Genomic DNA, 17,296 nt, shown 5'->3' on the forward strand with positions numbered 1-17,296 from the left:
TGCGAACTGAAGGCGGGCCTGTCCTGAGTGACGGCTCAGCTCAGCCTGTCAGTAAGCAGCGACCCGCCCCGCGTCTCCCTCTTTGCGCGGAAAGCGCTGCTAGGCTGCTGGAGAGGGGGCGGATCCCCTCTATCTTATCCCCCCCCCCCCCTCCCCCCCCGCGGCGCTCGCACCCTCCGCCCCTCCGAGGAGCGCAGCGGATCGACAGCCCCTCTGGCCAATAAGCGCGGAGGCCGCTTGCGCGGCGGCACGGCTCGGGACCAATGGGAGCGCTGGCTGGGCGGAGGCCCGAGGTTTCCAAACGCTCCGCGGCGCCATGGGCTGAAAACTAAACCGAGATGGAATCTCCCAGTCTGAACCGGTTTGAGCCGGTTCCGACTCTGTGGCATTAGGAGGGGGAGACGCGCCGCGCTCAGTCCCTGCTACCACCGCTGCCTCCGTCGCCGTGCGTGTGACTTGCTTGTAGGGGAGCTCGCAGGGGGAACTGCTGGCGCAGCTGAGGGGGCAAAGTTTAGTGCGTGCCGGGGGGGGGGTGGGAATGGGGGCGAACTGAGCGCCGGCCAGGCCTAGGGGAGGGTGGCAGCAACAGGAGTAGCGAGAGACTCAGCCGTACGGGCCTGGGCCTGGGCAGCCAGCGACGCGGGAGAGAGCGCCACGGCCCTGCCGAGCCAGAGCTGAGGCGGCCAGGGCCACGAGGAAGGTAGAAGTTTCCCCCCCGGCAGGGGCCTTGGGAGGCCGGAGCTCGCGCCGACCCCTTCCCCCCTCAGCGAGAGGAGGGTAGCGCGGCCCGTGTCCCGCGCGGCCGGCGGCGGGCGGCCTTGCCTCAGGGCTGAGGGGAAGGCGCGGAGCCGTGCGCCGAGGGGAGAGCCCGCCCGGGGCCGCGGGCTGCTGCCGGGCGCCCAGCGCAGTCAGGCCGGGGCACGCTTGCTAGGGGGTAGTGTGGGGAGGAGAGGAGTGGCCCCGAGATACACACCCGCCAGGGAGGAGGGTGTGCTCAGCTTTCCCCCCCATCCTCGGTGATTTTTTTTTTTTGGGGGGGGGAAGGGAAGGGTTATTTTTTGTGGTTTTTTTTTTTTTTTGTAAAATCTTTTTCTGGCGTGTGGTTAGAAACTTCGCTCACCCACCCCTACTTTTTGAAGGAAGAGGCTGTAAGAAACACCTAGGTAAGTAAGCGCTCAGGCTGCGGGGAGGAGGGGGGGTGTCGCGATGAGTAACGCGGTGGGGGGCCCGGGGGCAGCGCCGGGGAGAAGGTGCGGGGGAATGGGAGGGGTACAGCCCTGCCGTGCCTGTGCGGAGGGCGCAAAGTCTTCGCCGTGGGAGGAGAAGGAGTAATAGGATTCGGGGGAGAAGCCCTGCGGGGCGGGGGCGTGTTTGAAATGAGGTTCGGGGTACGGGCATCCTAGGCCCGGCCGGGCGGCTGACGGAAGCGCGGAGCCCGCCGCGGATGCTGGGGCCGCGGGGAAGGCGGCGGCGGGGCTGGCGAGCCGCTGGTGGGGCGCACGGCGGGGCCTGCCCCTCGCTTGGGAGGGGGCCGAGCGGGCTGGGGGGGCTGGGAGCGGGTACGGGCAAAACTAGGGACATAATCTGTAAATTATTAGGAGTGGAAGTTTCCAGAAATATTTTTGTGTGTCTGTGCAGCAGTATTGAAACGTCCGCCTGGATCACGTGGGGGCCCTGTATAGAGCGCAGGGCTGGAGCCGAGGGAGGGAGCGGAGGGAGGGGCTGCGCCGCCGCGGGCCCGCCGCGCTCCGCAGGGCCCCGGCCCGCCCGCCCGCCCGGGGCTCCGCCGCGCCGTCCTCCGCCAGAGCGGGCCGAGCCCCCGCCGCGGGCCGGGGCGGAGCCCGCCGGGCAGCAGCGCGGCCGCGGCCTTGCGGCGGGAGCAGGAGGAGACCTCCGCGCCGGGTGGGTGTGAGTTACCGCGGGAGCGCTCCGTGCGGGCGCGGCCGTGCCGAAAATGAATGCCGCGAGGTGCGGGGAGATAATGTGCGCGGAGCGGCGTTACTTAATCCCGTACGCGGGCGCACGTGTGCCAGGTAGCGAGGGAAGGCATGGTTTTGTTGCGATTGCTGGTGTGTTAATTGTAACGCGAATGCGTTTTCCGTTTCATCGTGCAGCTGCAGGAATGCACAAGTGATGCAACTAATTCTTTGCAGGAGGCTAGTGGAGTAGGAATTCGCTTGCGTTCAGTAGCGGAATTGCATGCTTAGGAGTGGGGCACAATGACTCTCCCAGCGAGTTTTTTTTTTTTTTTTTTATTTTAAAATCGCTGCCTCTGCTCCCCTCCCCCCGCGAGCTTTTAGTAGCTGGGTGGAAGGTGCTCTACGATTCGTTGTGAATACTCAGCATTTCTTACTGTTAAAATGTATGCTGTTATGCCTGTGCACTACGTGCTTAAAAGTCGGGTATATCATAATAAGCAAACTGTTGTGTTAAAGGTCCAGGGTCATCGAGAGTTGGGATAACTATGTAAACACTGCTGTAAATGCAGTTCTTTTGACCTTCGGTAGATGTCAGATTCTTGCTATGTTGTGGTTCAGGTTTTTTTTAAACTACTTTTCTTCTGTTTCTCTTTTCCCTTTATTTGCAGTATTGAAGAATTGATTAGTGGTGGTTTATAGAGCTGAGGTTTAAACCTGCTCCGGAGTTCAGGCATGATGGGGGGGGGGGGGGCGGAGGTAAAGGAGCGTAGTAAATCAAAGATCACAAGCTTCATATGGGTACACTGTTAGGAGTAGGAAATAGAGTTGATTGCAGTTGGTATTGACCACAAAGCCGCCATTTCTGTATTTCAGGTTGCCAGTAGGTGGGTCATTTTGAAGATAATGCTGGGAGTGGTGAAGGGCCCTATTCAAAACATTTCCTTTCTGCTTCCATGTGGTTAATAACTTCTCTTGGTCACGTGGCTCCTTGCTTGTGCTCTTCGGGGTGAATAAAAACCACTGAAAGAGGCTTAAATCCGAAATGAATGGCCCTGCCTGCAGAGTGACTGATTTGACATTTATGGTAGTTTGAAAACTGCTTTCCAGGTTCAGGGTTCAGCCACGGAGGCCAGATGTGAGCAAAGAGGGGGTGTCTGAAAGCACCTGTGTCAAGTGGGAGTATCAACTGCTCCAAGCTGGGGAGAGAGCACATATGAATTGGTGCAGCTCCCTTTGAGCCTTGCTGCTTACTGCCCCACTGCAAGATGGAATTTTCAAGTGTCCTTCTGGCATAAAAGATTGAAATCGGCCCTCCCTGTTGTTTTGTTTCTTGCTTCTGTACTTCACATTGCGATTTTGAAAACTTGAGGATCTGGGGGTGGGGGGGGCAGACAGATGTGCAGTGATTGTTTTTAATTATTTTGACTTCTACTTGATGTTTGCTTCTTTCTGTTTTTCCAGGTAGATGTTGTAAAAAGGCTAACTGAATGTTGAGATGGAGCATTAAAACGATTACACTAGCGTAGCAATACTGAGTATTTCAATTCAAAATCAAGTCAAATGTTTGGGTTTTGAAGTTAATATTTTTCTGTGTAGAAGTAAATGAAATGGCTTGACGCTGCTTGCAAATAAGCATTTCTGAACAAAAGGTTTTCCTCGTCTGTATGCTACTGTAGGACTTTCACTTACTCGGTAATTACTTGGGTTGAGGCACAGCTTTGTTCTAGCTCTTTACTTTTGAGCATGACTTAAACACCTAAGAGGTAAATTTTTATTTACCAATGAAATTTACCAATGAAGTTACTTAGTAAGAGCAAATCTGACTTACAGCTTGCTCTGAAGAAGGGTTTGGCTGGGCATGTGGGGGATATTTCATTCAGGATGAGTTTCACGTTATATCTGAGTATGCAGATAGCTCTAGCATAGTGTTTTGAGTGATCTTGAAGTTGTCTGGACTTCTGGTTGTTTCTCAGGCAAGTGCTTTTACATGGATTTTTTAGCTTTATGGAAGATTCTGAAAAGGAAGGTGAATTGCAGAGAGCTGCTGTAGAGGGGAGAGGGTAGGAATATATGTTAGTTGGCAGTGACTGCAAGAAGAGGGCTATGAACTTGATCAGGTGCTTCCAGCATGGGGGTTAGTGTGAAAAGGGTAGAGTATAGCTTACCATCGGCAATTCTGTGGCCTCTTGGTTTATTTTCTCTTTTTTTGCAACTGCTTTTACCTTGTACCAGTCTCTAGCTGGTAAGCATCTTACATGCACACCCACAATCACCCCCCCCCCCACTTGACTTCCTTTGCATTGGCTGCTGTATCTAGGACAAAGAGTTAATGCACGTGTTGCTGGTTTTGTGGGACCTGAAACCTTCAGTAGAATTCCATTTCAGTTTGAAGTGCTCTAACGTGGGTACACTGAGTAACCTGCTGGCTTAACAGTCCCCTTACTTCATCCTCTCAAAGTGCCTTCAAACAGTCAACTTTTAGTTTCAATGGTAATTTTTTACTTCTATGTAGTTAACCTGTAAGTTTTTTTTCCCTCTCCCCAAGTATTTGAAAAATGCCCTCTGGCTAATTTCTTACTGTGTATGTGGATCACATTTCACTTCTGTAACCAGTTGTTTAAAAGCCTTTGGAACTGGACTTCTGAATGTGCATGTTGGTCTCCAAAACTCAAAATTTGACTGAGATTGCTAGTATGAGGTTTAGTTGTAATGGTATGCTAGGTATTTCTACCAGCAGACTTACTGGTTTACCCATGTTTAGAGACTAGTAGGGGGATGATACTTGCATTGAAATAAGTTTTAGCTTGCTGTTAAGACAGCCCTTTACTAATCAGACTTTTGTTACGTTTTACACCTGCTGAAGACCCTGAGAATTTTGTTGGGGTAGTGACGTCTGAATTTTTCAGAAAAAGTTTGTCCTGCTACTTGCTCAACAGTTAATTTGGTGCTATCTATTACTGCTAAGGATGAGATGTTAAGTTAAAGCAAGTGCATTCCAGCTACATCTAATAATAGTTTATTAATTGATCACACTTTTTTAATTTGTTTTGCAGTAATCTATGCCAGCAATTATGACAATGTTAGCAGACCATGCAGCTCGTCAGCTGCTGGATTTTAACCAGAAACTGGATATCAATCTCTTGGACAATGTGGTGAACTGCTTGTACCATGGAGAAGGCGCGCAGGTAATGTGGACTTAGAACCTATGTTTATTTTTTATAAGGTTAAACATGGTCAATCGGTTGAACAGAATTAATTTGCTTTGATAAAAATTATTAATAGTGAATTTACTTTTGCAAGTGACTGGAATATCACTAGTAAACTCACATGCCCTGGTTTAATCACAGGTGTCATGTAATGAACATTGAAATAACACTTAGAAAAATGTTAGTTAAATGTGTGTTCATTTCTGGCATGCCTTCTGCTGGTGAAAGGTATTAGCAATTACAGTTTGGTAAGGGCACTTCTGCTTGCAGCTCACCTTGTCTGCTTAGTTCTTCAGGGAGGTCTTGAGTTACCTGTTACTTATCATGGACAGGATTGTGAAGCCATAATTTAATGTTGGCTTCACTGAAGAATTGTATTTAAAAGAAACATATTTATAAGTACAGATACAGTCATAACATTAAGAAGCATGTCGCACATACTTAAGAGAAGAGTTTGTCCTTTCTTGTGTCTAGTTTTTTTCCCTATTGCTGTTTGTCTGTATAGGTGGTTCTTGCATTCTTTCCTTTGAACATAGTCCAGATTATGAAGTCTTAAGTTTAAATTGGGGGAATGTGTGCATTTGTGTGCTTGCATATATTGTCCTGAAAGTGAATTGTGTATTGCTTTCATCTATTTCTTGAACTGCTTTGGAAATAAAAATTAAATGTTGAAAACAAGTATTGCTACAAGGGCGTTGGTATAGTTCCTCTTCTGGCAAATTTTAATTGTTCATGCTTGGCAAATTGGGAATTTCAGTGTCAGGCATCTGTTACTAAGATATTCTTGCACAACAATAAGTGAATTAAAATGAGACAAAGTAGCTGATGCTTTCCTATTCCTTCCAGCTGTTAGAATAAACAATAATGTACTTGTTTTGTGTATTTTTTTTTTAAATGCTGTAAGGCTTACTAATGTGAATTCCTACAGGTTCTGGAATAACTTGCTGATTTTTGAAATATTTGCGATTTGAGTTTCCTAAATTGAGATAATTACTAGCTGTAGTTTTTAAATGCTTGTATGACAGAAAAGTGCTTGTAGCTTTTGCCTTAAAAGTAAGGACTTCTGAGTGCTTGTTTTGTAAGTGATATGTTTCTTTACTGCTTGCAAAGTCAGTGGTGCTTATAGTATTGTTTGGTTTGAATGGAGTGTAAAAAGTTGAAAAGGTTTCTAAGGAGAATAGAGGATTAACACTAAATACAATGATCAAATTGCCATTGTTCTGGTGTTGTGAGATGTTGCTTCACTTAAAACAGCTGGGTATAGTTTGGTATTTAGAAAATTAATGCAGTAAGAAGCAAAAATTCAAGAAGTGATGCTTAACTGGCAAAAGCAAATTATATCAACATACTTTAAATACATGCACTAATACATGTCACCAAAATGAAAATTTGGTTTGCTATTTTAGAGCCTTTCCAAAGGAGGGGAGAGGTTTCAGTGAGTCTAAGCGCTTAACTCTTGCAGTGAGTTCAAAAGTTCCTGCATGAAAAAAAATGCTTCTGTGTGGAGCCTGACAGCTCAGATATGTCTTAAAGTGACAGGAATAATAAAAGTTGCGTAAACTAAATATCAAAATTAGGAGATTAACAATGGTTTGCTTGGAATAATTAGGATAATGTTAGGATAAAAAAGGTTTAGAACACAGCCCATGCTGAGCTTGCTTTCAGATGCACCTGTCTCTTCCTTCTGTTTAATTCTTATCTTTGCTTGCAAAACTCTTCTCTGCTGATATATATTTGGCAAGAGATAGCAAGAAAGAAGCTCTCTTTTATCCTAGATGTTCTTCAAATTTTTTGGTGTACTTCTCTGAAAAGAATGTACCCAGCCCCACCCCAGTGCAGCACATGACTAAGCAGACTTCAGAGAATCCATAGATGTTTACCTGGGCTCATCCCATACTCTTGTTTCTATTGGTCTGTTCTAACAGACTTTCATGTCCTTCAACGTGTCCGGAAGGATAATTTGCCAAGTCATTTTCTTCTTGGTAGCTACAACGGAGTGAGGCTTCAATCTTGTTTAAGCGTTAATGTTAAAGTCATACCTTTTTAAATGAAACTACAGGAACTGATGTCCAGAAAAGGGGTTAGTGGGTATGAGAGCAAACTTTTCAGTGCTTGAGCATCTGTATTTTGTTAGTGTTGAAACTAGATCGTATGATACATCACCAGTATTAGAAGTGCTAAGGAAGCCAGTATAAAAACATACCTGGGTTGAATGTGGAAGTCATACAGTTATTCTTTCCCTCCTACACTAAACTGCATCAAAAGAGCTGATTTTTTTTTTTTTTTTAAACTCTGATGGTTGTCCTGCTTTTGGACTTAAAAGGAATATGTGTGGTACTTCTCCATATCAAATGTACAGGGACTTCCTTGCTAGTCAAAGTCAGTATTGGGCTGGGAATTGCTCCACTATGCTCAATTATATTAAGTAGGGATGCCAGTATTGTACAGGTATTTTAGACATCCTTGCTCTTTACTGTTGTAGCTTTTGATTTTAATTTGGTAAATCCCATACCCAGTTTGTCCATTTCCTGCATTATACACACACACATATATACACATATGTATTTGGGGCTTGATGGGGTTTCTGTCTTAGTGAAAACGCATGTTCTCTTATACCAGTTGATTAGCTCGAGTATGTTCTTGTCACAGACTAGAAAGCTGCATTGCTGTACTAAGTTCTAACTGTTGAAGTTAATCCTAAAGGAAAGCTTTCACTGCTTTGTAATTTCATTGATTTGGCTTTACAGTGAGGTGAAAGAATGGGCTAAGTTCTGTTAATTAATATAAAACATTCATCTTGTTGGTAAGACAGTGTCTGGTGCTTGTAGCATCAGCAGCAAGATTTGTCAGTACACTGCATATTTGCTAATAACTAGCATAATTTGGTTCCCTTAAAAAAAAAAAAAGGCTTATGGACATACAGGCTTTTGAAAAGGGATAGCTAAAACGCGTTCAGCTATTGTGGTGTGTAATTGTTTCAGGTGACGTTTTGCATGTTACCAAAACCATAGTATCTAGTATAACAATTGGTGATGTCAGTCCCAAGGAAGAACAAACCATTAGCGTGACCAGTTCCCTTCTACCTGCCAGTCGATTTTTATTACTGTTTTGTAAGCTGTTAGATACATTGAGGGACTCGTCAGAAGTAGAGATTAGAGACCTCTAATGCTCTGCGTCGTGGTTCTTCAAAATGAAATCAACTGTTCCTGCATAAACAACTTTGCAGCATGATACAGTACTCCTTAAAACTGGCATTTTACATAAATGCTTCCAGTAGAACTAGAAAGTTTGGGGGCCCTTGAATGAAATTTTATCTAAATTACTTTCTTGAAGGGGAGAGAACTTCATTCCCTGGTAATGTTCTTGCTGTAATGTGTGATGTTCTCATGTGTTCATTGCTGGTCTAGAGCAATTGTTCAGTATGGAAGAGTAGAAGTTTAAGTAAAATGACTGCCTTGCATCAGTGTGTTTTTGGAGTCTGGTTGTTAAACTTTAACTGTCCTCAGAAGGAGACTTAAGGGACTTGTTGCTCCTGATTGAGTTCTGTCTAACTCTTGGATAAGTGATTTAAAAATGTATTATATATTAATGCCTTCATTGACAGTATATAATTTCTTAAATAACCTAATAGTTCTTTTTATCAAACTTACTCTTAGCAAAGAATGGCACAGGAAGTCTTGACTCACTTAAAAGAACATCCTGATGCGTGGACAAGAGTTGATACTATTTTGGAATTCTCTCAGAACATGAATACCAAAGTAAGCAAATTAACTTTTATTTATTTGGGTTTCCTCTTTCTCCCATTCATAAACTTTGAGGAAGGTATCTCATTTTTAGCCATAGAATTTCTTGATTCAAACAACTTTTTTTTTTTAATTTTCTTGTTCCCCAAGTTGGCTTTAAACAAGAACTGTAAATGGACAAAACATTTAAGCCTCCTTTTACACTGACAAAAGTTTCTTTCTCCTTCTGAAAAAAACAAAACAAACCAAAACCAGAAGACCTAAATTGAAAATACAGATTATTTTTTTTTTTCCAAGGCACATACAAGCATAATGCCAGTTCCAAAGACTGGTATGTGTCTGTATACATCTGAGTAATGAAAAGTCTCCTAGAGCCACATTTTGTCCTTGGGTAAGTGCTTGGCTGCTTTTGATTATAATGAGAGCCATGTGCACATAGCTGGGGAGAGAATTTGTCCCTAGGTCTATTAAAGACAAAATAGAAATCTTACTAGGCCAAGATTTTGAGCGATCAATGCAAGTTAAGCACCCCATACTCTTTGTAGTATGGGATTAGTCTTTACTAATATGCAGAACACAATTGCTTTGTACTGCTGTTTAAAATTCATCTATCATGGTAGAGACTAAAAGGGGCAGCATTCAGTTTTTTTTCTACAATTTTAAATGCTTTACTTAAGACTTCTCAAGTTCGAACCTAAAAGTTGATCGAAATGTGTTTTCATTGTCTTAAGTTTGATGATTATTATCTCAGATAACTGACATGCATGTTTTTCTGCTTGATACACACTGTGTTCGAACAGAAAATAATAGTGTTTGGATGGTTTCTGAAATCGGGCGGTTTCATTTTTTTCATTGCTCTCTGAAGTTGAGGGGAGAACAGTTTAAAGAACTTCCTCAAAGTGCTAACCTTTAAGTAACAGTGTTTGCCTGTTTGCTTGCCTGGTAAACTTTGCTTTTTATACTGACAGACATTACTAATGTTTAAGTTGATTTATCAACAGTATTTTTAAAAACTCAAATTTGTCTTGTGAAAAATGAGATGATTAGAGGAACAGAAAGAAAGCAACAGGTAAAGAATTCTTCAATTTACATAAATTGCAAATGATTTGGTGCTAAATTTATGCACTATGACATTTGGCTTTTATGCAATCATATTTTTTCTTTAATTAAAGCTGTTAACACTACCTGATATTAATCATAATGTTCCATTATGTTGATTGCTTGTAATAGGAAGAAAAGGGGTGTCTTCCTGTGCAACTGACACAGCTAGGCTTTGACGGCAGGCCTCCACAAGGTCTACCCTTTTGATTCCCTTTAACTGAATTCTGTTCATCAATTGTTTTTGTTTCTTGGGAGGTGGGAGGGAAAGGGCTTCGGTGCATAGCATAAGTAATAAGGGTACCATAGAAATTTCTGCCATAGGGATCATTTCATACTTTTTTTCCCAGTCTTTGCTGTTACCTGTCCCTCATCTTCATAACTGGGCAGTGAATTGCTATTAGACAATTACAAATGATCAAGCATTGAGCAAATGAATTTTGAGACACTTCTACTTTATGCGCAGTTTAAATGTGTTCGTGTGTACTGTTGCAGTAATTGATGAAAAAGTACACTTCTGATAGTTCAGGTGGCGAAAATTGGTGTTGCTAACTTTTGGGGCTTGTTATCGGAGAAATGCCAAAAATTAGAACCACCAAATCAAATTAAGCTTAAAAACAAAATAAGAACCCCAAAAAGCCCCTTGCAGAGCATTCAGGCAGGCTGATGAAGCCTTCAAACATGGTATGGCAAGGAGGATGTATAGGTGAAGATTGTATACGGTAATTTTATTACTGCTGACATTTAATTTCATGTGTGAGTGTTAGGAGAAATGAATGCTACTAGCTGAACAAGACGGTAGCAGAGGACAAAATTGAAGTCACATGTGTAAAAGAATGAGTAGAAACCTAGATACAGCATGAATCTCTTCACAGTGTAAGGTGCTTGAATCTGAATTAGATATTTGGGCAGGTAATGAGGGATAGGTGTGGCAGATTGCTAGAGGTGTCCATCCTTTCCTTTGACAGAGGAAATCGGTGGGGTGGCAGTGGGGAAGACTAAAGATGAGGTCTGTTCTTAGGTTATGTCAGGATTTTCATTTAAGTTTTGTTTGGTCATGTAGTGCTTTTGCGAAATGAGACTAGACTTGCCATTCTGATTCTAAAAGCTAAATTAAGCTGACCTGTGGAAGAAAGTTTGGAAGTGAAACTAACGTTTTTGGTTAGCTGTATGCCTGTAGAATCTAGAAATTTAACTGGAGTTTAGATTGGCTTCAGGAAAGTTAGCACTGTCTGATATTAATGGTCATACTTCCAGCATTGTTAGAAGCCTTTGTAAGTGTTTTGTATTGTGAGCCTGGATCAGTTGCAGATGGGGTCTGTGAATCTGTAGCAGTGGCTGAAATCACTTCCTGTGAAGTGAAGCATTGTGCTTAAGGATGTTTTTACACATTTTCCTGTATGAAAATTATTATTATTCCTTCATTTCATTTAGCTTTTATGTTAGGTAACAAAGCGAATCTTACAGGTTAAAATCTAATGAATGAACTTTTGCTGCTGACCATGGAGGAAAAAAATACTCTGCCAGCTTTCTGTTAATGCATAATTTTTCGTGGTACCCAGGATATTGGAAGGTGACAGAATATTTTGCAAATGCTGGATGTACATATGAGGCTTGTGGGAACTGGGGTCAGATAGAGAAGCACAGGGATGTAGGTTATGTTAAGATGAGAACAGCAAAAATGGTATTTTAATACAATGTAGTTTGGGACAGTCTACATTGTGTTTTTTAATTAAACGGAAGTTTATATGATCCCTTTGGTTGAAATGGTAATGATCCTACTTTGTATAACAACTAACCGTTTTAAAGAGGAACTCTTATTCTCAGCCAAACTTTAACTGTGAAAACTTGAGTTTACCTTTCAGGCATTGATGTGAATTTTTTTTTTTTTTTTTTTCTTCCTAATTCACTGTAGATAAAGTAAATGCAAAACTCCTCGTCCCCTTTTCTCTCCTGTCTATTCATGCTAATGGGGTTTTATGTATAAAAGTTCTTGGATCATATCACCGTAAACTTTTCCCTGTTATTGTGAGTTGGCAGTAGGGACAAATGGGCAGAGGGACTGGCCTTACCGATTACTTTGCAAATGTAACTGTTTTGGGTAAGAATATAGGAAGGAATTCCTGAAAGGTAAAAGGATTTACAAGAGCTTATTCACATTTTTATTACTCTTTGACTGAGCACAAAAGTTCATCTTTAAATAGTAGAAATAGCTGCCTTATTGGGGTGGGTATTTAAATTAAATAAACCTGTGGGTTGTCTTGCTGTTCCTAAAGTAACACACCAGTGAAGTTTGGGAAATACTTTCTTTAGAAAGTGCCAGTGTCAGGACATGTGATGCTAAGACAAGATTATTTTTTTTTTTTTCAGCTCTTAGAGGAACGATAGGAAGCTTGAGACCATCCAAGCTGCTAAATGTTTTAGGAGCCTGGTTGTGTTAATACTTGAACATACGAGCAGTCATTTATGATACAAATTCATTTTTGGCTGCTGCTTCTCCAGATAGCCAAAATTGTCTGCCAGAGGGCTTTTCATTATTATTTTTTTTTTCCCCCTCCTGGTGTGAGCATGATCAAACAGCAGGACTTAGTATAGTGAAGAATAAAACAAGAAAAAAAATATGCATGAAACCTCAGTAAATGGGTGAATAGACATATTTAATACATTTGTTAGTTTAATAATCTTGAAGTTTTAGATGTTAAGTGTGAATGTTTGTTTGAATGAGAGTCCTGAAAGTTGGTTAGTCCTACAGTAACATACTCACATTTTGTTCTTCTCCAATTTCAGTATTATGGACTGCAAATCTTGGAAAATGTGATAAAAACAAGATGGAAGATTCTTCCAAGGAACCAGTGTGAAGGTAGGGTGGGATTCTTGTCTTTTCTCCTAACTTTATGTATTAACTTGAGATTTAGACTTTTGGCCCCCATGTAAGTAATTTTCAGCTTGATACGCACTTAGGCTGGTAACTTTTTTTCAGGTACTAAGACTTGATCTGTGCTTTTCTGGGTGATGAAACTATGTCTTTCCTTTTTCTGATAATGGTCTCAGTGGGGTGGTGAGCACCTGAAATTGTATCATGGGAAGGTGAAAGGTGTGACTGATAGTTGTGAAACAACATCACTTGAGCGTTGCAGTGACTTACAGGTCAAACTTACCTGAAGAGCTTTAACCCTACACAGCTTCTGAGGTTGTCTCCTGGCTTTGTGGTAGAGGTTTTGGTTCTCTGTACTTGGCATGCAGGGCTTTCTTAGCCTGTCTGGGCTGTGCATGCAGCAGCTCCGCCAGTATGCTGTCATTTTTCTGGTAGACTGTGGTCCATCTGGTAGCACGTGTAGATTTATGTAACTTTTTTTAAATTGTAAGCAGTCATAATTATTTTAAAATAAACCACTAAGTAAATATATAGCCTTGCCTATTAATGATCATTCATTCTTCTAGGCAGTGAGGTACTGTAGTCTGCTTTAGTTCATGTAAGTGTATATGCTGTTAGATTGTTGTAACTGCAAGTGCAGGGCAAACCCCAGTCTTCCGTCATTGCAAGGAGTCTGGAAATCTTAAAATAAATGCTGTGTTCTGTTTTTGCTTTTTCCCCTCCCTCCCTTAGAGCTTGCAATGTGTTTTGAATTTTAGATGTTGGCTATAGTAAATGGAGGTACCTCTGTGGTATGGTACAGGATTAGTGCTTGTTCGCGTATCTTTCTGTGAAGTCATGATAACTTGGATTTCAGAACATTACATAGAACTAAAATTCTTGACACTGAATGTTGTCACCGTACTATACTTGGCTTTTTACTAAAAGCTGGTTTTGGAACTCATTCATATTGTTCTAAATTTCTGTGTTCTGCTGTGAGCTTTTATTAGCAATGCTAAAATGTGCTTGAAATTTTTACTGCCAGTGCTTAGGTCCTGAAAACTATATTGGGTAAAACATAATTGTAAATGTTGATGAAAACATTAGAGTTCCATGTTTTTGTCATAATTCTTTTCACCTTTTCCGCCCATGCCTTGCAACTGTAGGTTGACAGATAAGGCATAGCTCTTTGTGGAAGTAAGGTTTCACGCTCATTCTGCTTGTTGGAAACACTTGCAGGTTTCTAGGGCGTAGCTTCAGCCAAGGCTCAGACACAACTGTGTCCTTTGAGAATCTAAGGGAGCACCCTAAAGTTGTCTTTTCCGTGCTTTTAATAATTAAAAGTATTTCAGCTTACTTGTATTTTGTTACGTTCCTGACTATGAGCACTTATTTTCAGCATTTGGAATTTCTCCTAAAGTTTTTGGCTGTGGGAGTAGAGCAGGAAGAGTAAGGAGTCAGTAGTCTGAAGCAGCTAACCAGCGTACTACTTGCCTGCTGGTGAAGGGATGTTTGGTAGGAGATGTCATAGAGGTAGACTTCCTTGGCAGTTTGAGACCAAACAAATGCCAAATACAGAATATAAATCAGTAATGCATAGGATAGATGAGAAATCTTGGTGGTAGGATGAGGTTGCTGGCTGTGCTTTGTGTTGTGTTATCTCAGCTGTTCTTGAGATGCCAAGATAACGCTGGATAGATGGCTTAAATGAATTGTGGAACATATATTTGAGTTGGCGTCTTAGATTTTTGTTACTTCACTGTTTGGCAGGTATGGTAGTACTGTTTGACCGGTTTCTGTTATCTGAAAAGGTGCAATAACTATAGCGTGATATATTACAATGCAAAATAAAGCTATTGTATGTAGTTGTGCAATCAGCTTTATTCTGTTCTTATTTTCATTGACTTGTACTTCTGAAGACTGGGGGAAAATAAATCCTTCATCCTAACAAATGTCTTCAGTTCAGCCTTTGAAAATATTTTCCCTTTCACAGAGCCAAACTAGAACTGTGAAATTAACTTCTATCATTATCAGTTTTAGGGGAATTGAGTTAGTTGGCTTACCTACTTGTCAGGTTTCTCTTGCACATCAGTAGAAGAGGAACCAAATGTTCAGTAGCATGCCGTGGCCTCAGTGGTGTAGGAGGGAGAAGGGATGTTTCATCTCTAATCCTGTTTCATCTGGTCTGTGAATGGTAATTTTTTTCTCTTCCCCGCCCCCCCCCCCCCCCCCCCCCCCGGCTGATGATACTGTACTGGCTGGTGCAAACTAACTGCTCCAGAGCTTGTTCAGATGGTTTGAGTACCTGGGAGATGATAATGCTGGTTAAATCGAGGTTTCCTTGAATCTGACTCCAGTCATTCCTTTAGTTGACAGGATTTTCCTGTTTGAAGTGTAGTAAAATAATGGGTGCAGGAAACTGAGGCTCGATATAACAAAGTAATGCTTGGTGACAAAGCATCTCATGCAGATTATAAATCAGTTAATTTTACCTTGTATCTTACTTTATAAAACAATATTTATAATTTGATTTGTGTAGTAAATAACAGCTGACAAGTCTTACTTTCGGTTAAGATGAAACTAAATCCATTTATGAGAAAGTACTGATTTCCCTTTATAGCAATAGCAGTGCTTAAGAATTGAAGTTAAGAGCAGACTTGAATTGAGCTGTTAGTGAATGACAGGTTTTGAAACAACCTCCCTGAAAATTCCTGGAGAAACAGAATGTCATTAATTACAGAGCCTGAAAGGTAACCTTTTTTTTTTTTAAGGTGTTTTTTTTTTTCTTTTCGTACTTGTACCTGACTTTTTGGGCCTTGAGGTTAGCCCAGGCTTTGTTACTGCTTCTGTCTGCTGGGATTTCAGCTTCCAGCCAAAGTAGGAAAACATGTTTTCTTCAGGTGTAGCTTTTGGCCTTGAAACCCCATTCTTAAGTTTGCTTTTATTTTAAAATAGCTTTTAGTCTTGGGCTCTTCTGGCTCTGGTACCTTTTAACTTGTTAAATGTTCTGCTGTTTCTCAAGTGTCATTGATTTTGAAGGCTGAGGATTGTAAGCACTTCAGGAGAGTTCAATCTGTATCTTCCCATGATTCTAAAACGGGAATTGGGCAAAACTGTCAATTTATGTGTCTAAAACGCTTACGTGATTACTCTGCTTTATCTTGTTGATTTTTTTGTTTGTTTCCTTTTGAGTTCACAATTTGAATTTGGTTATTTAGACAAAAGTGGAATAGCACAGAACAGGTAAAATTCAGTTAAATCAGATACTGACCTGCATGTTCAACCTTGAGACATGTTTAATCACAGACAATAGCAATGGGTTATACTTGCTCTTTTTAATGTATTTAGTCCTTAAGAGAATGCTTTGGACTGCTCTTATATGTATACAATTGTATGTAATGTGGTTTTCATTCAAATCTTACTGAGATGGCTTTAATGAAAAGTGGGTGGCGTATTCCAGAATATCCCATACAGTGGTGAATTTGGCTTATTTCCTGAGTTTTGTACTATCATTCTGAAGTAAAAGTTCTCAGTTTGAGTTGATACCAAATTGCTTTAAACCCTGATATTCTGTAGGGTTGATTGTTTAATAATGCTTACAAAGGATGTCATTTGATTAAAGTACTATGATCTCAAAAGGATTTTCTCTCACAGTGTGAAAACCTGCCTAGAAATAAAGGCTTCTTGGTCTTCAATTCAGTGATACGTTTCATTAATCCTGCAATGTGAAATGGAATTCTGTTCCTGTGAACAGAGCGAGCTTGTCTGGAGTGTTTTTGAGTTGGAATGGATAAGCACTTCTTCATTATGAAACCTAAATTGCTTGTACAACTTTACTCATTTTGAAATGAAAAAAAAAATCGAAGTGCCAGAGAGATGCAGTTTAGTGGCTCACAGGAAGGTCCTAGAGTTTAAGTATAAAGCTTTTGATGTAGTGGAAGCTGCTGTAAGAGATTTTTTCTGTGGAGTGATAAGATATTTTAATGGAGATTTCTGGCCTGCGTCAGGAGGGAGATGGTTTTGGTTCCCTGTAATGAAGGGGGAACAAGCTACAAAGCACTTGTGTGTGTGGGAAGACAGGCTCTATGCACTTTTAAAGAATTTTCATGGTTTGGCTTTTTCTGTTGAAAAGCAAATAGATTAATTGATCAGGTTCACCACTAATAGGGAAAGGTGATTTGTGAGACAGTATGGGAAAGCTTTATTTCTTAAGACTAAAAATACAACTGCATTTTGACCACATTGTGAGACTACTTAAACAGTTTAATATAAGTGTGTGTACATACAAACATCCCTGGAGGGGATAACTTGGCTTTAGGATTTGAAATTCTTGCTTTGATTGCAAAATAAATGTTAATTTGCAGAGTTACATTGTCTATCTGCCTCACTTAATCTTTAATACAAATGGAGAATGTGTGAATTTTACAAACTAGTGTGAACTTCCATCTGCAGTACCAGCTAGAATAATTTTCCACA

The 17,296-nt window shown here is 41.3% G+C and overlaps 1 protein-coding gene across 9 annotated transcripts in view; it reads left to right on the forward strand.

Annotated features, from left to right (window-relative positions):
* Positions 1 to 288: 288 nt before the first annotated feature.
* XPO1 (exportin 1) overlaps positions 289 to 17,296 on the forward strand; it is a 39,923-nt gene continuing 22,915 nt past the window's right edge. The window contains exons 1-5 of one of the 9 annotated variants that reach the window (XM_056357187.1): positions 289 to 445; positions 1,108 to 1,163; positions 4,973 to 5,104; positions 8,782 to 8,883; positions 12,754 to 12,826. In XM_056357187.1, coding sequence (XP_056213162.1) covers positions 4,979 to 5,104; positions 8,782 to 8,883; positions 12,754 to 12,826 — 301 coding nt within the window. In that variant the 5' untranslated portion in view covers positions 289 to 445; positions 1,108 to 1,163; positions 4,973 to 4,978. Of the gene's footprint in view, positions 463 to 540; positions 1,164 to 1,752; positions 1,903 to 4,972; positions 5,105 to 8,781; positions 8,884 to 10,098; positions 10,163 to 12,753; positions 12,827 to 17,296 lie in introns of those variants that run through there. The other 8 variants (XM_056357188.1, XM_056357192.1, XM_056357190.1 and 5 more) reach the window with 8 other exon arrangements.

Source organism: Falco biarmicus, chromosome 12 (genome assembly GCF_023638135.1).
Source record: "Falco biarmicus isolate bFalBia1 chromosome 12, bFalBia1.pri, whole genome shotgun sequence".
In the NCBI taxonomy this organism is placed as follows: domain Eukaryota; kingdom Metazoa; phylum Chordata; class Aves; order Falconiformes; family Falconidae; genus Falco; species Falco biarmicus.